Source organism: Pogona vitticeps, chromosome 4 (assembly GCF_051106095.1).
Source record: "Pogona vitticeps strain Pit_001003342236 chromosome 4, PviZW2.1, whole genome shotgun sequence".
NCBI lineage: Eukaryota > Metazoa > Chordata > Lepidosauria > Squamata > Agamidae > Pogona > Pogona vitticeps.
Window position 1 is genome coordinate 203,279,566 of NC_135786.1, and position 27,881 is coordinate 203,307,446.

At 39.8% G+C, this 27,881-nt stretch overlaps 2 protein-coding genes across 5 annotated transcripts; one reads left to right on the forward strand and one right to left on the reverse strand.

Moving 5' to 3' along the window:
• Nucleotides 1-14,330, forward strand: TERF1 (telomeric repeat binding factor 1). Of its 4 annotated transcripts, XM_020812724.3 has the most exons (9): nt 5-552; nt 2,594-2,689; nt 3,129-3,259; nt 3,666-3,752; nt 5,111-5,260; nt 8,962-9,080; nt 9,829-9,932; nt 12,486-12,553; nt 14,027-14,330. In XM_020812724.3, exons 1-9 carry the CDS (start codon nt 288-290, stop codon nt 14,183-14,185), a joined length of 1,179 nt encoding a protein of 392 aa, XP_020668383.3. In that variant the 5' UTR covers nt 5-287; the 3' UTR covers nt 14,186-14,330. The 4 variants fall into 4 exon arrangements, with proteins under 4 accessions (XP_020668399.3, XP_072855140.2, XP_020668391.3 ...); XM_020812740.3 differs by lacking the exon at nt 5,111-5,260 and having other exon boundaries at nt 1-552; XM_020812732.3 differs by lacking the exon at nt 3,666-3,752 and having other exon boundaries at nt 4-552.
• SBSPON (somatomedin B and thrombospondin type 1 domain containing) lies at nt 9,940-26,956 on the reverse strand. The gene is made up of 5 exons (XM_020812749.3): nt 26,580-26,956; nt 20,540-20,734; nt 18,821-18,911; nt 17,038-17,217; nt 9,940-15,406 (listed from the first exon to the last, which is right to left on the reverse strand). Exons 1-5 carry the CDS (start codon nt 26,806-26,808, stop codon nt 15,289-15,291), a joined length of 813 nt encoding a protein of 270 aa, XP_020668408.2. The 5' UTR covers nt 26,809-26,956; the 3' UTR covers nt 9,940-15,288.
• Between the last annotated feature and the right edge of the window lie 925 nt (nt 26,957-27,881).

The following is a 27,881-nucleotide window of genomic DNA, read 5'->3' on the forward strand; positions in this document are numbered from 1 at the left end:
CCAATCGAACACGGGTGGAGACGACCCACCCACGCAAAGGGACCCCAGGCAGGCGGCGAAGCGTTCAAGCGGCATCTGCCGTAGGGCGAGTTCGCCTGAGGGGGCGGCCCGCCCACACACGGCTGCCCCGCGGCCGCAAACAGCGGTGACTGAATGGGGACCGGAAGTACAGCCCGTGCGGATTATCTCCGGCAGGAACAGAAAGGAGCTTAACAGAGCGAGTCATTCCCGGTCACGGAGCGCTCGATTTCCCGGGGGAGGCGTGGTGAGAAGCGAGGACGAGCGTGATGGCGTTTCAGGCCGTTGGAGGCGGGGCGCGAAATTTAAACATGGCCACGGGGGCGAGTCCCGCGGCCGCTCTTCTCCAGCCCTTGCCTGGGCCGGCTCCTTCGGGGGACGCCGCCCCGACCCTGTACGGCTCCTCGGTTCCGGTCGCTGAGGTGGAGGCGGTGGCCGCCGGGTGGATCCTGGACTTCGCCTGCCATTCCCTGTGCCGCCATTTTTGTGAGGGCAACCCGAAAGACTTCGAGCGGAGCCGAGACCTGGCGCTGAGTTGAGTGGGCGAGTCGCGGCGGTAGCGAGACGTGTCTCTCTCTCTCCCTCTCTCTCTCGTGAGGCGCGTTAAGAAGTCCATGGGGTCACGAAGAGTCGGACACGACCAAACAACAACAATTAAGAAGACTGGGACTATCACCTCCCTGGGAGTAATAAAGAGTATTTTTAAAATAGTGGCTGCGAAGTCAACATACGTTTTTCTTCCCTTTTTTTATCTGTGGAAAGGAAACCGTGGCTCCCAGGTGTTCAATTCAGCCGTAATAGTCCGGCCGCTGCCTGTCTCGCCGCTGTTTATTTCTTTGAAGCCTTTATGTGCTTCCCTTCAGTGGAAAGCATTCTCAGTCAGGCTGTAAAATAGATACTGTTGTTGTTGTTTTTGAGTCGTGTCCGACTCTTCTTCGTGACCCCATGGACCAGAGCACGCCAGGCCCTCCTGTCTTTAAAATAGATATAGTAAAGCAATAAAATAGATACAGCAATGCTATAAAAGTAAAAGGAATATAATGGGAAGCAATAAGGTAACCAAGAGCATTAAAAGCCTTGCCAATGGAAATTTGGGTGTCGTTTACACCAGGTTTTGAGTCATGAGTCTTTCCCGGGTGGAAAAGAATTTGCTTATGATCTTTAGCCCTAAGTTGTTCTAAATGTGGTTAACAAACTAGTGACAATTGGAAATTGTGGCTGAAATCCTGGTGCTTAAAGTAGTAAGTTACTCCTAGAGTAGGACCATTGATTCGGTGGAACTCATGCGAGAGTTGACTCACCGGATGTCCACTGATTTGATGGCCCTACTCTAGTTGTAACTTACTACACTAAGGAACTGGATTGCAGCTAATAAGTATTTCTTGTGTCCTGGAAAGTTGGTTGCTTAGTCAGAAAGGCGTTCTGATATCTGGAAAATTTATTTTAATGAAACAGGCTATTTATTGTTATACTGTAGTTTGTTTCTGCCTCTTTTTCATAGAGCTTATGGTAGCGTGGCTGTTTTGGCTGATACATAGTAACTATCCTGTTTTGGCTGATACATAGTAACTATCCTAATCTCAGCAGGGAAAACCTTAGCCTGAGGTTGCCTGGTTAAGATCCACAATGAAGCTTTACCACATTCATTTCCATTTCAGCTTCTTGTGATTTAAAGCTTGGGGAAATGTTTTGCAACAACAATTCAGAATAATAATTATCATTATCATTATCTCAACTGCAGAGCTGAAAGTAACTAAAGGTAAAGGTTCCCCTTGACAATTTTTGTCCAGTCGTGTTTGACTCTAGGGGGCGGTGCTCATCCCCATTTCCAAGCCATAGAGCCAGCGTTTTGTCCGAAGACAATCTTCCGTGGTCACATGGCCAGTGCGACTTAGACACGGAACGCTGTTACCTTCCCACCGGGGTGGTCCCTATTTATCTACTCGCATTTGCATGCTTTCGAACCGCTAGGTTGGTGGGAGCTGGGACAAGGCACCCAATTTCAAAGTTAGGATAACTATTACGGTATATATATATGCAACAACCACAAAACAAAATGAAAGAAAATATGACATGGCACCTTAAAGACTAACTGCTATTTTAATGTATGCTTTTATAGAATTAGCCCATTTCTTCAGACAATAGAGAGTGGGCTAGTTCCACAAATATTACATTAAAATATAGCAGTTAGTCTTTAAGGTACCATGTTTTTGTTTGTATGTCTGTGTTTTGTTTCTTGCTAATATGCTTGTGCAGACTTACATGGCTACAACTTCAAAAACTATAATATAGTAATTTTGAAAGAATACATCTAACTGGTGCATTTGTGACACATTTATTTCTACCTATCATGTGAATTTTAGGGAAATCACCTCAGTGACAGCTATTAAATATAAATTGTTTCTTAATACACAAGTTCTCAATATATTTTTTGGGGAGTTACTTCCGTTGTTTTCAGATACAATTTGATCTCAAGTAGTTACTCTTAGAATCACAAGCAGACCTGCTGAAGTTGCCACACAGGGGCAGTGTAGGAATAAAACTGAGCTAAACTTACTTGCTTTCTTTCTTTCAGCTGTTATCAAAGGGTTACACAGAGTAGAAGAACATCATGAGAAAACAGTATTTCTTTGTCAGCTGTTGGCATATGTTTCAGAAGGAAAATCATTTGGTAAAACAGCATCTTGCTATTTTTTTTTCAACTTGCACTATTCAGGATTGCATATAGTTAAATTAAATCAAGCTTACAGCAAGTAAAAGGCTCATCCAGAAAGACTGGACTCATGTAGTTCCCTTAAGTTGTGGCAGAAATTCCAAGGGATAATTTTAGAGTTTAAACTTGTGTTCAGTATTTTTACAGAAATTGTTTCCTAGTATTGAAAATGATGTACTGACTTTAAGGCTTTGCAGAGTTAAGCATATATATACTTACATTTTCAGTCATTTATGTATGAAATACTGATCTAGTCAGTTTTTTCGGCCTTAATAGCTGGTTGCAGATAATAGCTGAGGAGCTATATGATGTAAATTTGTTTATATACTTGTGTTTTTTGCTGTCTGAAATGTTTACACTGTTATTAGCAGTGTAACTCCATTTATTTCCTCTTAAGATGTTCACTCTGATGATGGCCAAAAAGATTCCCCTCTGGAAAATGCACTGTTGATTTGGACTTCATTTCTAAAAACACAAAACAAGCAAGACAAGCTCCACGAAGACATCAAGCAGTTAATTCAGATCCAGGTTCGTTTGTAAATCAGTGCACCCAGAATACTGTTTCCTCAGTTTCTTCATGGATTACTATTAATTAGTCACAACAAAAGCATCATGTCCTAAGATCATGTTTAGGTGAATAATATGAACAAAGTTTGGTCATAACATGAAGCTACACAAGTAGCTTTTCTCTATATTTCTTACAAATAATAGATGTTTCTCAAGCAGCCTTCCCCCACAGGATGTCCTCCAGATGTTCTGGACCAGCTTCCATGATCCCTTACCTTTTGCCATGTCACTTGGGGTTAATGGGAATTGCAGTCCAAAACATCTGGAGACCATTAGGTTGGGAAAGGCTATTTGATTGTGACAATGCTTTTCAGCCCAGAATGTACTAGATGGAAGTTGTTATGTGCAGGTTTTTTTTTCCTTACAGGCTGTAGCAGTGTATCTGGAGAAAGGCTATTTTAAAGAAGCAACAGAAGTCCTAGAAAGGATATTTCCAGAATCTCTCTCAAATGAGGTAGTATTGGAATTTGTTTAAGGTAAACCAGGTAGTTTGTTTTGGAGAATGTGACATATTTAAAATAGAAATACTTTCATCTCCACCTAAACTACTAATGTGGAGATTTGCCAAGTTCAGTACTGACCTAAGATCTTTTAATTTTTTCTGTGAGTGAAGCTTACACTGGTGCTACTGGTGCTATTCCTCTAGCAAGTACAAATATGAAGGCTTATACACATTTCTTAGTATTGTCATGGTAGATCTAGCTTTTGCACTTTAAGCCTGCAATATAATTGCATGCATCCTTGTTTATTGGATCACTCTGAGAGAACGTCAGCTCTCCAATAAGCTGCTCAATGCTTATTCAAGTGTATTAAAAGTGGAAGGCACTCCTGGGTTCAGAGGCACATGACTGGAGCCAGTTCTAGTCTTCTGGAGCCAGCCATGCGGCAATCTTGGAGCATTTCAGTGACATGAATTTTACTGAGTTGGGGAAATTGGAGAGGAAATTAGAACAGGTAGAGGAGGAAAGGGAAAAAAAAGAAAATGAGAAGGGACAGAAATGGGAAAGTACTACAGTGTAGAGAAAGATGCATAACAGATGGAGACATTAAGGAGAGTACTATGTCATGAAGAAAATGAAGGGAGTTGATGGAGAGGAGCCTACTGAGGACCAATGTGCTATGGCTTGCAGACAAAATATGAGATCAAGACAGTATCTTAGGACCCTCTGCTAAAACTGTAAAAAAATGCTTTCTTGCAGTTAAGGAGGCAGCATAATATTTTAGAGTGGTTTCAGTAATACACCAGTATGCTACTGCAGTTTCAGTGCAATAGTGGCAATGATGTTGTTGGAATGATTTTGGGAAAGTGTGGCGATGCAATATTTCATGGCTGTTTTCCACTCCACTGTGTGGTACGTCAAAACAAATTAGATGACCTTGTCGCTGCCTGGCCCCCTTTTCATCTTTCAAGACATAAAGCATTCAGAGTATTGGACCACACTGTTCCAATCCCAGATTGCTAGCATGAAGAGGGCGGGAAGAGGGTGGTGCTCTAGATATCAAGGTGTTTGACATAAAAAATGTAGTTATTTGATGTGGCTATTGATTTCACACTTTGATTGAAATACATGGGGAAATATGGAAAACTTCTTTTGCACATTACAGCTGAAAAAGTAGCTGCTCTAGCTTGGAAATATTAAAGCAAGGAAGAGTTACTTGCACAGCATGGATCTGGTTTTTGTTAGAATAGTTTCTCAAAACTGAGCTTCTTACATTTCTTCCTGCAAAGACAGAGCTAACATATATGCCTTTGTTAGAATGCAAGTAAGAAAATATAATATTGACCATATATTTTGAATTATCCTGCTTTAGCCTTTGCGAATGAAGCTGTCTGCGATAATAAAAAAGAAAGATCCTTATCACTCGTTTCTTCGACATTTTAGTTTCAGTCTTTTGATTGAGAAAATCAAATCTTACATCATTAATTTCTTGAAGGACGACTCTAATAATTTTCTAATAAAGGTAATGTTGAAACCAAGAAAAAATCCATTCTACATTAATTTTTGCTTTGTGCAAGATTAATGAAACACAAAAATAGAATACAATTCTGTACTTCAAAGACAAAGCAAGATATTCTCAATACTGAACTGAAAATTTCCAGTGTTTCTTGTTTTAAGTGTAAATAAATGAATGAGCATGTAACAGTCACTCAAATATACTCATTCAGTTGTGCCCATTAAATCAGTAGTGCATCTCTATGGAAATAATAAGAAAATTACAACTGTTTGGCTAGTATTTCTAAAATCAGTGTATTACCATTCACTGTTAGTGTTTACAATGGCTTTAAGTATAAACTTCACCTCTTTAATTTTTGTCCAACATTAAGATTGATCACTGGCTTCTGTGGCAAGATCATACTGTTTCTGAGCATTAGAGACATGGCCACTTCAGTGATAGTCTCATATTTATGGCATTCCTCAAGAAAGCATAGTTAGCTTCAGCCTTTAGCACTTGAAGGGGAGGATTTAATACTCTGTTTTCATGGGCCATTGGTGGAACTGTCAAAAAATGCTACTGCCTTTTTTAAAGTGTGACACTAATGGTTTTCTCTGAACTGTAAGTTTGCATCAGGAACTGTTTTATGGTGATATTTTTAAAGCAAAATGTTAGATATTTACTGTATATACTCAAGTATAAGCCTAGTTTTTCAGCACAATTTTTTTGCTGAAAAACCACTCCGTCTTACACTCAAGTCAGCGTCAAAATTATATGTTCTCCCCTGCAGTGCAAGTGTTCTCCGGACTCCCCCACTCATCTATGGGCACCTGCAGCCTCTGTGGTTGGTCTGATGATCCGGGTTAAGTACACTGCATTTCTGCTTCCAGGACACTTTCCTCCTCCTCCTTCTGCATATTCTATGTACCCACCTTCCTCCTCCCACCTTCCTGCTCCATCCTCTGTCTCCCTCCATCTTGTTACGCAGCAGTAGAGCAGTAGATAAGCACAGCATCCGGTATGAGTCCTCCCTCCACAGGCAGTGAAGTGTGTCTCGCAGCTCAGAAGGGCAGTATGTTCAAAAACATTTAACCTACTAATGCCTCAATTAATGTAATTTTATTGGTATCTATTTTTATTTTTGAAATTTGCTAGTAGCTGCTGCATTTTTCACTCACAGCTTATACTTGAGTCAATAAAATTTCCCAGTTTTTTTGTAGTAAAATTGGGTGCCTCAGCTTATATTCTTATCCAGTAACTCGAAGGTTACTGGATCCTATGAGATTCCAGGATACCATGAGAGGGATTCCAGCGGCAGTGTCTGGCGCTCCAGTCGAAGCTCTGGTGGACGGCTGGCTCTCTGCCACTACTAGGGCTGTTGACACAATCGCATCCAAACGCCCTCTCGGGAGCAGAGCTCGGCCAGGACCCTGGTATACCCAGGATCTACGAGCAATGAAGCGAATAAGGAGATGGCTAGAGTGCGCGTGGAGAAGGAAACCGACGGATTACAACAAAATTGCTGTCAGGATCGCAACTAACCGTTACCTGGCTAAGGTAAAGGCTGCTAGAAGATCTTACATCGCCGACCGGATAAGCAATGCTTCTAATCAGGTGGAACTCTTCCGTATAGTTCGCGATCTATCTGGAATTGGTCTGGGTGAAGGGCCTCCCGCTAGCATCTCACCTGACCAATTTGCAGCGTTTTTTTAAATTTAAAGTGGAGGCCATCCACCGTGATCTTTCTCCTTTTTTAAATACAATGGATCGAGCTGAGATGTCCAGCGCTCCGTCTTGCCCGGTGATTCTCGATTACTTTCAGCCTGTGACATCAGATTTGGTGGACAAGGCGCTTGATCGCTGTCGGGCCTCCACCTCTTCTCTCGACCCTTGCCCAGCCTGGCTAATCAAAGCAGCCAGGCCTGTAACAACAGAATGGGCCACTGCAATAATTAATACATCTCTCCAGGAGGGCAAGGTTCCCCTTGCCCTCAAGGAGACACTCATTAGGCCCATTAGGAAAAAACCAAATTTGGCGACAGGCGACATTGGCAATTATAGGCCCGTCGCCAACGTTTCTTTCCTCAGCAAGGTGGTTGAGAGGGTGGTGGCAGATCAGCTCCAGGCGCTTTTGGACGAAACCAACGCTCTGGACCCATTCCAATCGGGCTTCAGGCCTCACTATGGTATGGAAACGGCACTGGTCGCACTGATGGATGACCTGTTGAGGAAGGCCGATGGGGGCAATATGTCCTTGTTGGTCCTCCTTGACATCTCAGCAACCATTGACCACGGTATCCTCCTGGGGAGGCTCTCTGAGTTAGGAATAGGTGGCCTAGTGCTTGCTTGGCTCTGTTCCTTCTTGGAGGACCGGCCCCAGAGAGTGCAGCTTGGAGAGAGGGTCTCGACCCCGTGGAGCCTCAATTGTGGGGTCCCACAGGGGTCGATCATCTCTCCAATGCTGTTTAACATCTATATGAGGCCGCTGGGGGGGTCATCAGGGGGTGTGGAGCCTCGTGTCACCAGTATGCTGATGAAACACAGCTCTACATCTCCTTTTCATCTACCTCAGTGGATGCCATCCTGTCCCTCCAGCGCTGCCTGGAGACCGTACTGGAATGGATGCAGTTGAATGGATTGAGGCTGAACCCGGACAAGACGGAGGTCTTGAGGGTGGGTGGTCCTTCCGTCAGCGGTATAGGTAACTCCCTTTCTTTCGGGGGGACGACCCTTGCCGCAAAGAATGAGGTCCGCAGCTTGAGGGTACACCTGGACCCGGCACTTACCATGGAAACCCAGGTGGCATCCATGGTCCGCTCCGCCTATTTTCATCTATGGCGGATTGCCCAGCTGCGCCCATATCTTGATCGGGGGGGGGGCCTTACTACTCTAGTACATGCGCTCGTAATCTCAAGATTAGACCATTGTAACGCACTCTACGTGGGGCTGCCTTTGAGGCTGATGCGGAAGCTCCAGATGGTCCAGAATGCAGCAGCCAGGCTTCTTAGTGGGGTGAGAAGACACCAACACATCTCCCCCACTCTGGCTGCTTTGCACTGGTTGCCCATCCGTTTCCGCTTCGACTTCAAAGTGCTAATGATTACTTATAAAGCCCTAAACGGTTTGGGACCTCAATATTTGGCAGATCGTCTTCTCCTACCCAGATCTACCCGAATCACCCGTCATCGCCGGCAGGGACGGCTGAGGGGTCTGATGCCGAGAGAGGCTCGGAAGAAAAAACTAGAAACCGGGCCTTCTCGGCGGTGGCCCCTCAGCTGTGGAATGCCCTTCCAACATAAATTCGGCTGGCACCCTTGCTGGGTGTTTTTAAAACACAGGTAAAAACTTGGCTATTTAAACAGGCCTTCCCTCCAGTCAGCTAAATCTTTTTTATTTCTTCTTTCCTTATCCTATCCCATCTTGGTAATCCTTTCTTAAATTAATTGTCTTAATTAATATAGCAATTGTGTTTTATGATTATATATATTTTTATATTGATTTATTTTATGTTGTAAGCCGCCCCGAGTAGACATGGTCTAGAGGGCCGGGGTATAAATAAATAAATAAATAAATAAATAAATAAATAAATAAATAAATATTCGGATCGGCTTATACTCGAGTATATACAGTACTTTGTTTTAAATGTTTCATGATATTAGTGGTAATGTGCTTCTGGAAAACTTCCAAACAGTTTTAAAATACTTGCATAATATTGTTGTCTTCTACAGGCAGCTGCGAAAGAAGTGGAAACTAAACAAAAAATCATGATACCTATGCAGTGTGATAATGTAACTGCCATAAACATAACCAACAAAAACAAAGAAAACAATCTAGAAATGACAAACAGGTTGGTACCATATAGAAGTAAGGTTCTTGTTGCTTACACTTTATTATAACTAGGATATACACAAGCTAGTAGAGGTTTATACTTATTATTTCTTGAAGATCTAGCATTTTATCTGTAAGATATTTGTTGTCATAAGAGGTCATGCTTTTTCCTTCCCATGTCACTCTTCATTTCTTAACAGTATCTTCACAGTAGAAGGTGAATTATAAATTATGCTACATACTATTCAAATAAAGAAAAATCTCACTATCTGTCTAGCAAGGTGTATATTATCTGCAATAGAAACTGTGTGAGAGTAGCATTGGAATGTATGGAATGATTTATTCTTGGCATGAAGTAGGAAAAATCAGGGTTTTTTTTCCAGTGGCACTGTATCATTTTGTGGAGTTGTGCATATGGTCCTATATCTTGTCTGAATTCAGCTATATTTCACTGAAATAGAGATTTTTTTAGTGAAATTAGTTGTAACCAAAAAGATACTGGCAGAAAGAAATAATGGATTCCTACTTTCTAAATATAGGATGAGAAAGTTGACAGGGTACAACAGTTTATATAAAACATATTTTGCTTGTTCTTGGGAATTAATGCTGTCAACATTACTTTGGCATTGTTTTTAACTCAGCATAAGCTGTCCAGCAAAGAAAAGCAATTGGTGACAAGATGTAGCAGAAGACTAGCCTTTGGAGGCATTCATTTAATTATACTCAAGTACCATCATTTGAAACATGTTTCTCTTATTCCTTTCTAGATCATATGAACAGGCTTGTTGCTTGGCTGATCAAACATTATTAGATCCCAAGTGGGAACAGATTTACCTGAGACCAAAGCACAGAAAACAAAGTACTCTTCCAAGTAAGCGTTGCAGTCCTTGTCTACTTTAATTTTGATGGATGAGTCACTGCAATACTGCTATAGGCTTCAAACGCATGGAAAGATTTATAAACAGAACATGGGTAACTAATTACAAACTCATTACAAGCAAAACATTATGATACTTGCAACAGATTACATTTCAAGAATAATAAGGACTTTCCTGTGGTGTAGCAATGCTTTTTTTTCTTTTTTTTTCTTTTTTTTTCTTTTTTGGTATTTCAAAGGTTTGAGAAGGAACCTGCAATTATAAAACTTATCTTGTACAAGGTGGACAAACTGTTTTCAGTTTTGTTTTACAAGGAAGGAGCCTCTCTGAAGAATGTGAAGACTGTGAACACGTTTGGGCATTCCCCTGGGCAATGACAACACCCTGTCAGCTGATCTGTCTGCTCCGGAAGCACCACTGGATTGCTTCCAAAACAAAGAAGACTTTAGCACAAATGCCCTGCACTGCTCAGAGCAGTATCCTGAACGAGAAGGCCAGAGAATCATATTGCTCTGGTCTGTGAAACTAAACTAGCTCGATACACATAGCAAAGCAATGTCTAGATTTCTAGTCCAATTTATCCAGCACTCAGAGCCCTGCATAGCTCCAAGGGGCACATAGCCCTAAAATTAAAAAACAAAATCAAGCATTTCACCAACTTCATCATGAATATTTTTACCCTACCCTGCAAACAAGCAACTTAATGAAAAATGCAATGCTTTGCTCTTAGAACAGTATTAACATCTTCCTGTTCTGATCTTCTAATAAGCAGTAGAACTAGTATATTTTTAAAAGTAACATCCCAAACTCCGAAAATACTATATAGTGGTGCCTTGCTTGATGAGGATAATCCGTTCCAGCGAAATCGCTGAAGAGCGAAATCGTCATCAAGCGAGAAAAAAAGAAACCCATTAAAACTCATTGAAAACCGGTTCAATGCATTCCAATGGACGAAATACCTCAGCGTCCAGCGAAGTTCCTCCATAGGGCAGCCATTTTCCGATCCTTGTTAAGCAAAAAATCTGTCCTAAAAACAGCAGGGAGCCATTTTGCACAGTGGGCGGCTATTTTGAAACCCGACGATCAGCTGTTTTTAGATCATCGTAATGCGAAGAATCGGTTCCCGAAGCAGGGAACCGATCATTGTCTAACAAAAATCGCCCTTTGAAACATCGTTTTGTGATTGCAAAAACATCATCGTGAAGTGATTTCATCATTTAATGAGGTAATCATAAAGCGGGGCACCACTGTACATGGAAACCTGGCTCACAGCATGCATGCATAGTACTCATCTTTTAAATTATAACTCCACATTTTAAATAATAAAAAATATTATGTCAATATGGCTGTGTAAAGCTTGAACCAGTGGATTATGTAATGAAATAATATCTGGAATAGAAATATGCAACTTACCACATCCAGTTAAAAGTAACTTTGCTTTTCAAACCCTTCCGCAAATATAGCCTTCTAAGTGTGAATTTATGGTTGTGAGTGTCTGGTTTATAGTAAAGACAACCTATCAAGAAATACTACTAGCAAAATGAAGGACTTGATGGCCTATTTTGCTGTTTTTTGCAGCAAGAGCAGTATTGATTTCATATCAGATTAGCTGTTTTTCTCCTCCTGGCAAACTGCAAATGAACCTTAAGTATATGAAGGAAGTAGAGTGTAACAGCAATTCCTATAGACAGCAACAATTTAATATTCTTGCCACCTGTACCTCTTATCTGCAAATCTATAGCATGCTACACACACAGGAAAAGGAACAATTTAATATTCTTGCCACCTGTACCTCTTATCTGCAAATCTATAGCATGCTACACACACAGGAAAAGTGCATGCATCCTTACAGTAGTTGAATCAGCAGTACTGTAATTAAAGACAAGAATTAAGGAATTTCCTTTTCTTCTAGATGCAATAGATACAGACCTCAAAAATGAAGGAACAGTATGTTTTGCTGAGCAATACAGGTGGAATAGATAATCTGCAGGCATACTTGTTCAGTGGCTGAAATCCTGTTGTATATTGTAGTAAATTGCATTAGAGCAGGCCTACTGAATCACCAGAGATTTTATGAGAAAAATCTTTTTTCAGTTCCATTAATTCAAATGGACCTACTCTAGTTACAACTTTACCATAGCAAGTTGCCTCATCAAATCCTCATTGATTAAATGGGCCTACTCTAGTGCAACTTGCAGTTAACATAGTAAGCCACAATATTTCAGCCAGTATACAGTAGTTACAGTTGATCTGTATGGGTTTTAACTGGCACTGCAATGTACAGTGTTCTTAAAATTTGAAATTTTAAAAAGACATCTGTTCTTCTCCAAACTGTTACAAGATATTCCACTTTCATTCACACTGAAGGGCCTATTATGGTTGTGGTTTTTTAAATACCCCAGTTCCATAGCAAATGAAATCAGCTTCAACTTGGCCTTCATCTAGTTTGAAATAAATTTCTATGTAGCTATCTTCCAAGAATAAAGCTATCAATAATACAATGAATGTAAAGGTTCTAAATATATTTGTTTTGTTTACTTTACTAGGTAGGAATGCTTTGCTGAATATAGAAAATGGTCAGCAGGCTGATCTCTCAACTGGTCAGAAAAAACAGGTATGAATGGGCAAGATTCTAAAATCTTCATGTTGTAATATAATAAGATGTTGGTAAGAACAATCATAGGATCAGCATTCTTTCGGTTTACAACACCTTGCTACAGGAGACAACAGACATGCACTCACAACACTAGCCTGCCAGGCTTTGCAAAGATATTACTTGGGACAATGCAATACAGTGCAATTCTTGCTGCTGTTGTTTAATGTGATACCTACTCATTGCATGCAGAGGAACTGCCTGTAATAAAGGACAAAAAGCTGCTATTGTGTAGCTTAATTTACTTACAATACTTATATACTGCCAGATAACATTTTTTTTTCTGGACAGTTTACAAAAAAACTTAAAATGATGGAAACCACAAATATAAAATCTAAAACAGAATAATAATACATCAAATAAAACCAAAGCAAAAACAAAGTGCAGAAGATATAAAAGGCTCAAAATATTTTAGGACTGAAAGCCCTGAAGTAAAGGCTTCATCTGTACCAGAAAAGACATTATCATCTTAGCCTGCCACAACCAGGAGACCATCACTTTCTGTATAGTTATGTGTAATTTCTATGGTATTTTCTGGTGAAATTGCTTACCCAAAGAGATACAAACTTTTTTTTACTTTCACGTAATTATCTTGTGTGCTCAGACTCTAGTAAGGACATCAAAGCCTGGTAGAAGGGTTCTTGATTCAACAGGCTTGAGAAGCTAGCTGTTACTGACTTAACAGACAGTGACTGTCTGTTTAAGTAATCTCACAGTTCTCCTGAAAGTGGGCATCTGACTTTTGTATTTATTTATCCATAGTCTATCAACAGAATCTAAGTCCTGAACACAGCTGTTCTGGTATTCCGAAGAAACTGAATTTGCTCATTTCAGTAGGCACCGATTGTTTATAAAAGATTCTACATAAAAGAATATGGTGAATGTTCTAAGTGGTTCTCTTTTCAGTATTGCTGCTATTAATTAATTCTCTCCTAGGCAAAATAAATGTTGCAGGAGTGTTACATAATGCTTTCCAGTGCATTACAACTAGAAAATCAAAGGCAGTTGTATCATTTTCTGCTTGTTATATGATATACATTATGATAAACAATTGAGCTTTTCGAATGCAGTTGTTTTTTTAAAAAGTATGCTGTAGTCTACCAGTGGCCATTGTATATCTAAGACTCTTGTATGTTTTAATCAGGTTTGATGTTCTAAAATATATATTTCTAGAAATACTTTACATCAGAACAATTCAAATAACGATGTTCATTCCAGAAAGCTGAATTCTTGAATTCAGCCATGCCAGGAGTAGTAGTTCTTGAAATGTTGCATATCTGTAGATGTTAGTACACAAAAGACTTAACTCTTTCAATCCCCAAAGCTCAATTTGACAGGAGCTGTAGTTTTTTCCCAGCTCATAAGTTATAGTAGAAGTATTTTAAATAGTGTCTATATATTTGAACATAATTTGTCTTTTTTTCCCTCTTAAAGAGATGGAGCTGGGAAGATGATCAGAAATTGAAAAAAGGTGTACAGAGGTTTGGAGTAGGAAACTGGACTAAAATTCTTCAACATTATGACTTCAGGCATCGAACTAGTGTAATGCTGAAAGACAGATGGAGAACTATGACCAGATTAGACATAATTTGAGCTGCTTTTCCCTCCTACATTAGTGGTTTCTCAGCTTTCCTCTTATTGTGTTCTCCTGATTTAATCATCTCACCAGGTGGTATTTTATATGTATTTTACCAAATCATGGTAAAAATATGTGTAATAAAAATAAGCTTGTAGCCTCTTCATGTATTGTAATCATTTGATGCTGGTTCTTGAAAATTTAGGAAATAAGAGGGTTTACATCTGGGTATTAGCTAAAAAATGGCATCAGAATAATTGGGCTTAACATTTCATTCCTATCACCTGTGCAACTGCATAAATATAAAATGGGTTTACGGCTAAAAATCAAAGCATGTATACTCCGTAAGTGAAGACTTTGACAGCCATGTTTTAGTATGATGCTTTGTCTACTTCAGCTCAGGGGCCTTCATACATTTCTACAATAAGGGGAAGTATATGGGCAGCAAATTATTTAATGCCATATGCCATGTGAAATTTTGATTTTAAGAAAAAAAAATTTAACACTCCTCCAAAATCTCTTTATTTCCAGTTCTAACAATGGTTTCTCTCCTGTCTATTCTGGAATAATTCTTGATGGCCAGGTGCCTCTTAGAAATAGCTTATTCCTGCTGCACAGCAGCTGCATTCATTTAAATAGTTGTTTGTAAATGTAAATTAGACTGTCATGCAGGTTCCCTATCACTGGTTCATAAGAAGCTAGCAGACCTCCCAGCAACTTCCTGTTCTGAGGAATGTGTAGTGTGATCTGACCGCATACTGAAGAGATGGAATTTCAGTATTTAGGAGCATCTATCTGATTGGTTTCTCTTTTGCTATGGCAAAAGCAAACTTTTGCATTTCAGGACCACTGTCCTAAGCTTAATAGGAGCACATGACTGAACCTTATTCATTCCAACAGACCATTCACAGGAGTCACTGACATGCAAGGTAAAGTCCTTGCTGGAATGCCATCCCATAGTTTATCTTCAAGCCATTCTGTATAATTTGGTACAGTTAACTTTACTCAGTGCACAAAAGGCTGAGTGGAACTTAAAACTGACTTCGTTTGTTAAATAATAATGTTCATTAAATCCAGCATCCAAGTATCTTCCTCCTTTCAGTTAAAGTTGTTCCAACTGCTATGTAAAAATAAAACTATGTACTTGAGGACATGAACATTCCTCCACCTCTTTAACTTTTTTCCATGTTCCATAGCAGAATGGATTACCAACTGCTTGCCAGTGAAGCACTTTATCTCTGAAAGAAAACAGAAATGTATTATCATAATGGGGAGGATATAGCTTCATAGTGTGCTTTCTAAATATGGAGTCATATAATGAGCTACTTCCAAAGCAAAACAATTCTAATAGTTAATTATATATTTATTACTGCAATTCTTGCACAATGTTTACATAAGAATAAATGCCATCATTGGTGTCATCACAAAAAGAGTGATATTTCAATAAAAATTGAGTAGATACGACTCCAGGTTGACCATTCTTTGAGACTTTCTTTGCCAATCTGCCCATGCTGTCTCGTAGCCCTGCAGTGGTTTTGCAGACCTCAAAAACACATTTTCTGAAGTCACAGCAAAAAAATGTTACCACCTTTGCCATAAGCACAAATTTACTAAGTAGTACTGTGGATCCGATCCAGTGTAGTAGTGGTGGTGCTGCTGCTACTATTACTACAACTACTTTAGAAGATTACTTGCTGAACTGTTATGTTTACCACAGCTGATTTAAAATTAACACTGTCATGGTCTATAGAGTCTCAGCTGTAGCTACCAACATTTCTTGATGCACTCTTGGAAAGGAGCAAGGTGGTAAATACAACAGCACCTAGTTGCTCTAAAACCAAAAAGGAATTAAGGGTTCTCTTTCACCCTTGCCCAAGATACTGGGACTTATAAGCTCTAGGCTCCCCATGCACTGCAATCATGGAGATTAACCAATTTCCTTTAGTAATAATTAACAAGTGTCATTAATTGTTTCATTAGGATTATAAGTGAAAATAAACAATTTGCTAAAAAAGAATTTTAAAACTCACATTATCTGCTGTCAAGTCACATTTGATTGATAGCAACTATAATAAAATGTGCAAGGTGAGTGATATACTAAAGGAGTGGTTTTATCAGTGCCAGCCTCCTGTGAGCACCCATGGCTGAGGAGGGATTCAAACTCAGGGCTCATGAGTCCTCGTTCACCACCCTATCCACTACACCACACTTGTCTAGAAAGGTAGTAATCTCACCTGTGAAATAGATTGCCTACTATGTAAGGACAGATATATCATTCACCAAAAAAGTGAAAATTTTGGGTATATTTGTCTGTGCAGCAGCTTTATCTTTCTTGCTGGCACCACTAACTAGTCACAGCTAGAATACTGTCATATTACTGCTCTACAGTGCAAGAAAGCAACATTAAATCCAAGCTCTAAAGCCATTATCAAATAGAAGAAATCTCAAAACTGATCCTTTGGATTCCAGCCAATCCCACCAGAGTTCTTATGTTTAAATGTATACTTAAATGGAAGGGAAAAAAGTGTCTGAACTCTGTATGTTTGTTGCTTTTTTAGTTGAGACTGAAACTGAGCTGCTTTTGCTTTTAAAAATTCTAATTCTGAATTGCACTTGCAGAGTTGGAAGCTATCCAGTGCAGCATCTAGTAAGAGAGTGTCTGTTCTGTTTTTGGATGAACAAAAACAACTGAATAATATTCATGAGTAGTTCTATTAATACAGAGGAATGATCCTATGCTACAAGTGATCTGAAGGAACGCAAGCTGCTTTGGCATTCTCAACAGCACTGTTCTACTCTCTTTAAAATCTGTGCGATATAATGTATAAGCTTAAAAGAATGTGCTACTGTACAAGATTCAGATCCTTACCTATCAGCATCAACACCATCTCCAGAACAGCGATGGTTAGCACTATGCATTGCTGGAGGCTGACAGATCACACACACAGTATATCCTTCTCGTAAATACTGCATCCACCGAGCATATGGGCGATTCTCCACAGAGCAACGAGGAGACAATGTTTCAGTTTTAAATTCCACACAATAGCTCCTTTAGGGAAGAAAATACTTAATAATTTAACAACTTCAGTTACCATTCAGCGGATGTAGCTTGTGATTATACAATATGTGTACACTAAAAGCTTATACGAAACGGCCATCAATCTGTTGGCTGTAAAACACGTGAGATGACCTGAGATTTACATAGTTAAGGAATAAGCAAAATTAAAGTAAGTGAAACCTAACATTTGTATTTTAATAGATAGTAAGTGCATTGGCATATTCCCACCCACCCCACACACAGAAAGAGAGAGAGTAAGGAAAATCACATAGATCTATCCCCCTCTCTTTAAAAAACCAAAACTGAAAGTGTTGTGGAAATGAACAGCAATCAGTCAACAACAATAGTGAGCAACTTGGACTCACCTATTTCTAGTTCCAACCATTTGAGACTCCAAGGAAAATCACATCCACTTACCTAATCCTTTCTTAAAGGAATAGATCCTTGATTATTGCAATGTGAGTTAGAGCTGTTGAGCTCAGTTTAAATTCAAAGATCATTTTCCCACAATCCCTTTAGAAAGAGACTATTTACTCTTTAGCAATCCCACCATATCAGCAATGGGCACATCACAGGTCTCCAAATGTTACTGAATGGCAGTTCTCATAATACAAAACTTCTGCTTATGTTACTGAAGACTTCAGAGACCTGCAGCCTCCGAACAGAATACTATCACTATAATACAGCTCATGTGCTACCAGCTACTTCAGCAATGAAGTTAGACCCTATAACTGGAAAATTTCACCAACACAAACTCTTTGTCTTGTTCTTTTCCATAGTGATTATCCAATCAGAGTGTTAAAACAGATTTTTAAGTAGATTTTTGTCCTTAAATGATGTAGGCTATTGCAAATGATTGTGTTAGGTGCTGTCACGTAACATTGACTTATGACAAACCTGATAGGTTCTCAAGGTATGTGACATATTTAAGGAGTAGTTTTACCAGTGAGTTTTCAAGGCTAAGCAGAGATTTGAATATTACTCTATCTTGATATTATTATATCCACTGCTCACACTGGCTGTCATTAAACTGGCAGAGTACTACTTATTATTTTCACAGAAAATAAATTTATTTATTTATTTATTTATTTATTTATTTATCTGTTTGTTCATTTGTTTGTTTTCAGTTATTTATATATTGCTTGCTATATATTAGTGCAAAGCACTACTCTGGATAGTTGACAGTAAAATACAAAATCCAATATAGTTCAATATGTATATAGCTGCTTACTCCCAGATGCAGCTTCCTTCACGTTGTTTTAAATCTATTCACTAAAAAGTTATTTTAACTTACTGTGTCTAGTAAGTCAGAATTTTTTAAAAAGAAGACTAACAATAAATTGCCACATGTCAAATACAAAAGGACTTAAGGCTAAAATAATAGAACATATTATTTTCTAAAATGAAGTCTGCTTTATGTAAAGCTTCAGTTGTATGTTATACATAAAACAGACTTTCCTCAAATGAAAAGATGCACATTTCATTTGGAAAAAAAACTCAACAGTTCACTCAAAGTATACTAAGAAGCATGTTCCATTGAATGCAATGAGACTTGTTCAGAGAGGAGTAACTATAGGAGTAAAACCTTAATTACCTAGGCTCTTCTGTATCTGAAGACCATCTTGGGTTTGCAGCTCTCTTTTTTCTCTCTTTGCTATATTCCGAAGTAGTTATGAAAGCAGGAACTAGGAAGAAAAAATTATTATAAAATCTAGTAACAGGATGGAAGTCAATCAAAGAAACTGCCATTGCTATTAGAAGAGGTAGAGAGCATGGAGAGTTTTCTGTCCTGCCTAGAAACAATTTGGCATTAGAGGATTAAAACATCAGACAAGTTTACAGGAAAAAGACAAATAACACATGAGCCCTGTTGGATCTGATCAAAGGTCTACCTTGCCAAACCATCTCATCACACAATAGCTAATGAAATGCAACACCCTTCTGATTCCCAGCCCCTTCATTCAAAAACATACTGCTTCTGGTACTGGAATTAATATATAGCCAGGATGAGTAGGGTACCAGCAAGAAGAAATAAACAAACAAAAAAGCTATATGTTATTAACATTAGACCTAATAAACAACCAAGGCTTAATATTTCAAAGCATCTCTTTTTTGGTTGTATTTTACTAAAACATAGTTACAGTGGACCCTTGACTTACAGACAGCTTGACTTACAGACTTTTTGAGTTACAGACTTCTCTGGCCGCAAAATTTAGGTTTGACTTGCAGCCTGAGAATTGACTTACAGACCAGAAAAAAACCAAAATGGAACAAAAACGGCCTGTTACGGGATTAATCGGTTTTCAATGCATTGTAGGTCAATGGAGACTTGACCTACAGACTTTTTGAGTTGAGAACCGCCTTCCAATACGGATTAAGTTCTCAAGTCAAGACCCCACTGTACTATGGTTGCATTTAGCTCAATCTTAAGCTGCCTATAAACATACTTGGGAAGAAAACCACATGCTTTTATTCTTACCACTCCTATAACTATGCTGTACCATCTTCCCTTGGAAATATGGCATGGAACTTAGTTACCATGCCTTCCTCAAATATGTGATTATTTATTTATTTATAATACATTTACTCTGTCTTTCCCTTTTAAAAAAAGGACCCAAGGTAACTTACATAATTAAAAAAACAATATTAAAAGCTAAAAACAGTAAAATATTCAAATACTTGAAAAATATTAAATAAACTTTATATTACCCATGTTAGGTAAAAGCATTACTATTTAAAAGCAACACAAATCCAAAATATCCCATTTTAAAACCTCTCTTGGTCCATCTAAGGAAAAGCCTGCCTGAACAGAAAGGTGTGCTTGAGAAAGGATAGCAAAGATGGAACCAGCCTGGTTTCCAGTGGGAGGGAGTTACAAAGTTTGGGAGCAACAACAGAGAAGGCTCTCTCCTGTGCCCCCACCAAATGCATTTGTGATGGTGGTGGAAATATGCATAAGGAATACTGTATTACCTAAAGCACTTCATAAGCATAGAAGGTCTTTGTGCATTTATGACTCCACAGGACCCAGTATCTAAAATGGACCCAATATCTAAAAAGTAGACCAATTTCTGATCTTCCTGGACATACTGTACATCTTATGTCAGCTTGTGCAGAACCATGTTTCTATGACTGAAGGAGCTTACCTTGATCTTTCCTCCCTCTTAAATAAATTAACAAAGAAAAGTAACAGTCCTGAAGTATATTCTGTGCATTTTGTTTTGCCACATTCAGTTTCAAGTAAAAAATAACTCTGTTTTAAAGGATTTAAGCCACATGATTACAAATTCAAAAAGATAGTATGCACATGTACCATGACCTTCTCCACAATCCTGACCCTCATAGTTAGCATATTCCAGGCAGCCAGCTTTCTCTTCTAATGGAGGACAGGGCTCCCCACCATTTTTGGGGTCCTGTTGTACACTGCGTGTACGCATACGGAAGTTGGGTTTGCACTGCTCTGCACAGCCACTCCAGTGGCTCCATTCTCCAACTATGCACGGAAGACCTGCAAAGAAATGTAAGAATATTGTCACTTTATAATGAAACCTACTGGAATTACTGTAGGTAACTCTAAATCCAATTCTTCTCATTTGCTTGTAACATTTAGTGAGATGTGGTGACTTGTTATTACACACTCCCCTCCCCATTCAATACTATACTGTATACTGGCAACTTACATGGAAATTGTACAGGGGAACCATACAGGCAAATCTAACAATATTTTATGAAGAAGAAGAGGTCAACACCAAACACCTGCCATTTTCTTAATCTTTGAGTTCAATGTTAACAGCTAATTCTGCATTGTAAGGAGACTTGCCCTGTGAAGGAAAGCTTACTGAAAGATTGCTTGAGGGAACTACACTGCATTGTCCTCACCTGGCAAATATACAAAGAACCTAGATGCATTCATGGCTTTGGTTCCTTCATATGGCCTTCTAATGCATGGGAGTTTTTAAGTGGACCTCTGTTCAGGTATAGGAATAATATTTTCATTTTAGATACCAGGTCCTGCATTTTTTTTTTTATTCTCCTTTCCCCACCCCCTCCCTGCCTTTTTTAAAAGGGAAACATAGTTCACGACTGAGGTTCTCCATATAGCTTGGGTCTCGGCTATGTAAAATACTCCACGGGTGCATTCAGACAACACAATGAACAAGAGGTTGTAGGGACCCCAGCTTATCATGAACGTCTCCACAATCCTGATCCTCATAGGTAGTAACCTGGCTTTCACTGCAAACTAATTCTACTTGCACTGGGATAGTTAAAGAAGGCACAAAAGCAATTCTACAATGAATGATGGGTTATTTGTCTCATGGTGGAAGACATAAGACAGAGAGACAACTCCTGCTTAGTTTGAGCATCACACTAAACAGTGACCCAAAGTCACTTTGTGTTTAATAATTTGGTAGCAGAGGCTAATGGCTTATGCATATCAGAATTCCTCTAAATTCTAACATAGTGTGACAAGGAAACTCAGTCATACTGTAACAAGGTAACAACAACAACTTTCTGCCCTGAGACTGTGCAGCTGACCTAAGGCCACACAGGCTCGCTGTTCTCCTGGGAAGCCCAGCGGGGAATTGAACTTCTAATATTTGTCTCAACAGCCAGATACCTAAACCACTGAGCTATCCAGCTAAATTAGAACTAAAGTAGAAGTTCTTAAATTGTGATATACTGTACAAGCCCTGGTGGCATGTAACTTCCAGTCATGTCGTCTGCAGAACAGCTGAGAATATCCCTAGACAGCCTCATACTCTGTTGGCTTTTTCGGATCCTCGCAAGAATCTGTTGATGTTTGCCTATGGTTAGTGTAACTTGCTACAGCTAATTACAGTGAATTGACAAGGTGCAGGGGTGCGTGTCACCTATGCAGTTGGATGTATGACCATGAATATCATTAATTAGTCAGAATAACATATGCAAACACCAACAAGATCCTGACCAACAGTCAAGATGATTCTTGCTCTACCCCTGAGTAGATAATCTAGCAAATTAATAGAGTAATAGCCTATGCCCCTGCTTTATATCTCACTTGACAGGATATTACTTACTAAAAGAAAAGCAGATCAATCACATCAGGAAGGCAAATTTATAATGATTAAAATCTGAATTATCTGCTTTGATTCATAAATGTAAAAAGTTAGTACAGACGTTCCCTGTGATTCCACCCATATTTAGATGGCCTGCAAGCAAAGAGAAGTTTGAGAATTGCTATACAGTATTAAAGGATCTAGGCAATTACTGTTATAATAACCTCATAAGGATAATGTACCAGAACATCAGAAAAATATGTGCTAGGAATGCAGATTTTTTTAATCTAGGAAGAACAGATAAAATAAATGAAAATCATTTTAAAGCCATCTCCTGTTTTCTGTCAATGTAGCTTGAATGCCCTTAAACGCCCCACCTCATAACTGAAAGCCTCTCCCCTCCTCATTCCAAAAAGAACATCCACCCAACTCTAATTTACAGTCTTTCTTTGGAATCCCTTTATTGTAAAATGTTTCATATTTCTATAGAACATTATTGCATTGTGTATGAGAGCAATATTTTTCCATCTGCAGTCCAGTGCAAAACTTTGAAGATCAAATGATGGAAAGCAATAGTATACACTATAGATGGTGGCTTAAACAACCCTCCAGAAACTTTTCATCCCTCTAGGCATGCAGCTGGCGGTTGAAGAGTCTGCTAAGGCAGTGGTACCCAACCTTGGGCTTCCAGATGTTCTTGGACTTCAACTCCCAGAAATCCTGGCCAGCAGAGGTGGTGGTGAAGGCTTCTGGGAGTTGTAGTCCAAGAACATCTGGAGGCCCAAGGTTGGGGATCACTGTGCTGAGGAACACCTTTGTATTGGCTTGATTGGCAATATCATCATCAGTATATTTGTATATTGCTTTTGTTCAAATGGCTTATAACACAATCAGGAAAGTTTACACAGTAAACGGCTTCCAGTTAACTCATACAAGGCAAGATTTATGTAATGATATAAATACACTATACATCTAACACAAATATTAAACAATCCAATCACACTAACACTTTACAAAAGGCAAATAAGAAAGAAAGATATTCAGGTAACAGCAAAGCAATACATTTTATCCAAAGCTAATCATTGTCTCTGCCACAAATCCTAAAATCCTCTACCTCCTACTGTCTAGGCATGTTAAATGGCTACAAAGCTGTCTGTAGGATTACTAAGAATTACTAATGCTCTTTGGATATGCATTTAATAATTATTAATGTATTATTATAATTATTAATGTGCCACATATAGAATGTTTCACAGATATATTACTTTGAGAAATTGTTTAAATTCTTGTGCTTTATGTGTACTGATAGCATGCAACTTCGTAAAACAATACATCATATCGACATCAGAACTCATTATTTGCTATCAAGATAATAATGATAATGATAATGATAATGATAATGATAATAATAATAATCTTACAACTTCCATACACCACTTACTTCCCAATTAACAACATACATATGTTACAATCATTGTCCTATTATGCTCTTTTGTTTCTTCATATGTCCCTAAATTATAGCCAAGATTCAAATCAAGCAGGTATTAGGCACTTAAAGCAGTGGCCAATGATGGAAACAGACAAAACAGCAAAAAAAAAAAAAAAAAAAAAAAAAAAGGAAACAATTCCCTTCCTGGTGGGAGAATTCTTGGAGCTATAGTTCACAAAAGCAAGTTGTCTAAGCTTTGAGTTTGAAGCAACAATCTTCAAGAAACATCTTCAATAAGACCAGATGGCACATCTGACTATACTTAGCTACAAATGCTAAAGAATAGTTAAAGTGTAAGACAAACACAGGATTCACCAAAATATTCAATTGTGAGTTGAGTTTAATGGATGGCATTTGCAGAGCAGAAATGACAAGGAAAAAAGGGGATACTGAGAACTTCCTCATCCATCAATTCTCCCTCACAACTGCTTCTTCTTTCAAGGTCCCTCCTACCTCACCTAGACTTAGAGGGCTGGATGGAAGAGTATTATTTAAAACAGGCTTGCAGTGAAGTTTGGAGAGAAGAATTAATGTAACAGGATAGCTAAGCAGTAACTCGTTCTCTCAATAAATAATTTTTATGGGAAAATACCTCTACATTAGCATTAGGAGATAAAACTCCTTGTCTTGAAATATATTGATGCACCTTCAAATTATTCTGCATACTAATTTGTATATTAAATACTTCCAGTTTAAATGATCCCATGACCAGCTAGGAGGTGATCATCAAATTGATTCTACACTCCAAGGCAGAATGCTTCCTTCTGCAGCCTTCCTCCATACTTTGCAGAGTAATCCATGTAATCCATTCCACAATGTACCAAACAGAGCAGAAGAAAGCCCAGTGCACCCATCCAGGATGCCTGACGAGCAGGCGAGCTCCATGCCATTGAAGCAAATAAGTTTACGCTTACATGCTGCGAGAGAGAAAAGTCATGATAATCATGAATATTTGTTCTAAATAATAAAAAAAGGAGTGTTCTTCTATTTGTCTTTGGGCTGTGGGCCTCTAGAGTTCACATCTGAAAGCCATCACTATACACCTGCTCCTTTTTAATCAGCTGTGAAAAATTATTCAAAGGATGAATCAATGTTTTTGCAACCTTTTAAAAAATATTTCAAGGGGTGGGTGCTCAAATTGAAAAGGAAGAGTCCTCTGGGTTTCAGAGAACTGGCTCCAGATGCTTAAAAAAATGCAGAAGGGAGGTGATGGTAGCTATGTTACTCGGTCTCAGCAAACACAACAATGAATCTTGTGGTACTTATAACATGTTTTCCTCAGCATAATCTTTCATGGACTGCAGCTCACTGGCAACTGATCAAGTGGACAGCTGTCCATAAGAGTTTATCACGATTAAAACTTAGGTTTTTGAGATGTTGTGCTTCTGCGTATACAGTATTTAAAAGTAACGTTTTAAAAGCTTTGACTAAAATCTAGCAGAGTCAGTGTGTAGGACTTGGGGATTTCATTATGTTCCCCTACTTTTCCTCCAACAATTCAAGCAGAGAGGTTAGAAAAGGAGGGGGAACAAATAGCTATAAAGGAAGTTTTATAGCTATTTGCTATAAAATATATATCTGTGGGGTGTTTTTTTCCTTACAATGCAATGCAGCTATGTATGTACCTTTTTCTTTAATATCCTGGCTCCTTTTTTTCCTACCATGTCTACACCTGTTGTTCTTCTAGATACACCTGGTCTTTTTATTTCTCTGGCTATAAGGGAAAGCCTTACCTACTTTTTCACTAGATGCTAGTAGATAGCAGAAGCAGTTGATGTATGTTGTGTCTGCTGGTATCTCATCTTTTACCTTGATATGCCTGCTTCTTCTTTGATTCAGCTTGCTTTATGTTTTTTCTCTTGAAGCCAAGTCATTTTGCTCTGTTTTACCAGCAACCTCTTTTTTGGTATGTATCCTTTGGTTTTTTTGTCTTGCATGTTTAGTAAGGTTTATGTTACATTTTTTTACATACAAGCTCTCAGTTTTCTTTTATTAAGCCGTGCATAGCAAATGTGTGGTTTTAATCCTGTTTGATATTTTTATAGTAGATATATATTGGATTGCTTCTTTATATATATTGTTTGTTTGCTCATTTCTTTTTCGTTCATTCACCTTCGCTGTTCACTGAGTATCCTACAAGGCTCTGGATACTCCCGTGGCCTTTTCTTTTAGAGCCAACAATTCCCAGTATTTATCTGGAAATATCTTTGAAAGCAAAGAATCCAACCATACTAACGTAAGGGTTACTGCATTTTCAATGGTATTTCATATTCCTATCTCTTGAGTTGAAAGCTCACAAACGAATTCTCAATGAACGCCTCCCTGAGTCACTTCCTTGCATTGATTGGTCTCTCGGCTTGATTTCCCGTATAAAAGAAAAACCAGGAAAGTGAGTTTTTTTTCCAAGCCTTATATAATGCTTTTTCTTACAGAATCCCTTGAGATCCGGGGCGGGAGGGTGGAGAATTGAACAGCGGCAAAAGATCTTCAAAGCAAACGTTGGTAAGGAACGAAGTTTGGTCTGGCAGGTTTGGCAGTACAAAAGTTGGCCGTAGGCTTTCATATAGGATGATTGTAAACGGAACGGCGGCTCCCCGGCGCTTTACCCCACAAGGCAATTACAGTACTTTCCGCTTCACCCATCGGCAAGGCTCAGCCCTGAACTGTGTTAAGAGGTCATCGGAGTTCAGAGGGCTTTGCCTCTGAGCAGGTGCAGAGTGCGCCCCCCCCCCGCTCAAATCATCATCGATCACTACACACCTCCAAATTCATTCAGTCCCTCCTCTTCTATCAACCTCTGAGCAGCCACTCCTCGCTCTCCGTCCTACCTGGGCACGCTTGGGCGTAGTCATAACAGCAGTCGCCGGTCAGCGGGCACGCCTCGTCGCAGTAGCAGGTGCCATAGGCTCTGTCGATGCGCCAACCCGTGCTGGTGCAGGTCGGGTCCCGGCCGGGGCAGCAGCGCCCTTCTTCCGCGCACCCCGCGCTAGCCCAGCCCCCGAACGCCACCAGCGCTACCCAAGGCATTAGGATGCCCGGCCCGGCCCTGGCGCCCATCTCCCCTCCTCAGAGGCAAAAAAAAACTCGCCGCAGGAAGCCGAAGCAGCCTCCCTTGGGAGGGGGGTTGCCCTTCTGCCACGCCACGCCTCGCCCCCTCCCTCCCTCCGCGCACGCACTGGCTTCCTCAGAGATCCCGGCGAAGCAACTGACGTGAGGGACACGTCCAAGTTTTGCCGGCAACCGGGTGGGGGTGGGTGGGGGTGGAGGGGTCGCTCAGAATAAGAGTTACAATATTTTTTAAAGGCAGGAAGAGGACGCAAAGGAGTGGCCACCTGCTCGCCGTTCCCTCCGAGAAGGGCGGACTTCTGCGCGGGCGCGGGGGCTGTTCCCGTTGCGCGGGGAAGCGACGGATGCCCCCCGCCCGCTTATGCTCTGCGGGAAGGGCCAGGAACGCGCGCGCGGCGGGCAGCGGCTCCGGGCAGGAAGAGCCAAAGACCCGGGGTGGGTAGCCCTCGCCCCGCCTCTCCGGCACCCCCTGCGGCTGCCGCTGACCTCGTTCTGCCTCCTGCCGTGGCGCGGGACTCAGCGCCGGAGGGCCTCGCCAGGCTCTTCTTCCGAAGTTCTTAAGGCGGGAGGGAAGAGGAAGCCCCTGTAGTTTACCTCACGACATGAACACCGGTATTGGGATTGAAGGATTCCTGGGTAGGTGCAGAGAGCGCGCAAATTCATAACTGGCTGAATGGCGCGAGTTAGGATGGTATTTCCAGACAGACTTAAAGCCGCCGCACGAGCATTTTATTTTCTGTAGAATAAGGCCCGTGTTTAAAGTATTCAAAGAGCTCTTTTCGGTAACACTTGTGAACCATTTTTTAAAATTACAATAAAGAAATATATTATAATATTACTATATTATTGCCTCCAAGGAATTAAAGGCAGAGTGCATGTCTCCTTATTTTATCCTCAGAAAAACACTGAGAAGCCGCTTTCAAAACATTCACATGGTATTTTGCAGCAAAACACAGGAAGGGTCTTGTGATTTGGGCTATGCATGAGGAAATTTTGTTTTACAATATTTTGTTGTTCCCTAATTTGGTTCCTTTGGGGGTGTTTCTTTTTTTCTGTTCCGGTTT

Bases quoted from the DNA above. Each gene is read 5' to 3' on its own strand.
- SBSPON (XM_020812749.3), bottom strand. From the start codon at position 26,808: ATGGGCGCCAGGGCCGGGCCGGGCATCCTAATGCCTTGGGTAGCGCTG. The intron at 20,735-26,579 runs GTAGGACGGAGA...ATTTCTTTGCAG, and splicing joins CTACGCCCAAGCGTGCCCAG to GTCTTCCGTGCATAGTTGGA. The intron at 18,912-20,539 runs GTACATGTGCAT...TTTTCTTCCTAG, and splicing joins GGATTGTGGAGAAGGTCATG to TTCCTGCTTTCATAACTACT.
- TERF1 (XM_020812724.3), top strand. From the start codon at position 288: ATGGCGTTTCAGGCCGTTGGAGGCGGGGCGCGAAATTTAAACATGGCC. The intron at 553-2,593 runs GTTGAGTGGGCG...TCTTTCTTTCAG, and splicing joins GAGCCGAGACCTGGCGCTGA to CTGTTATCAAAGGGTTACAC. The intron at 2,690-3,128 runs GTAAAACAGCAT...TTTCCTCTTAAG, and splicing joins TTCAGAAGGAAAATCATTTG to ATGTTCACTCTGATGATGGC.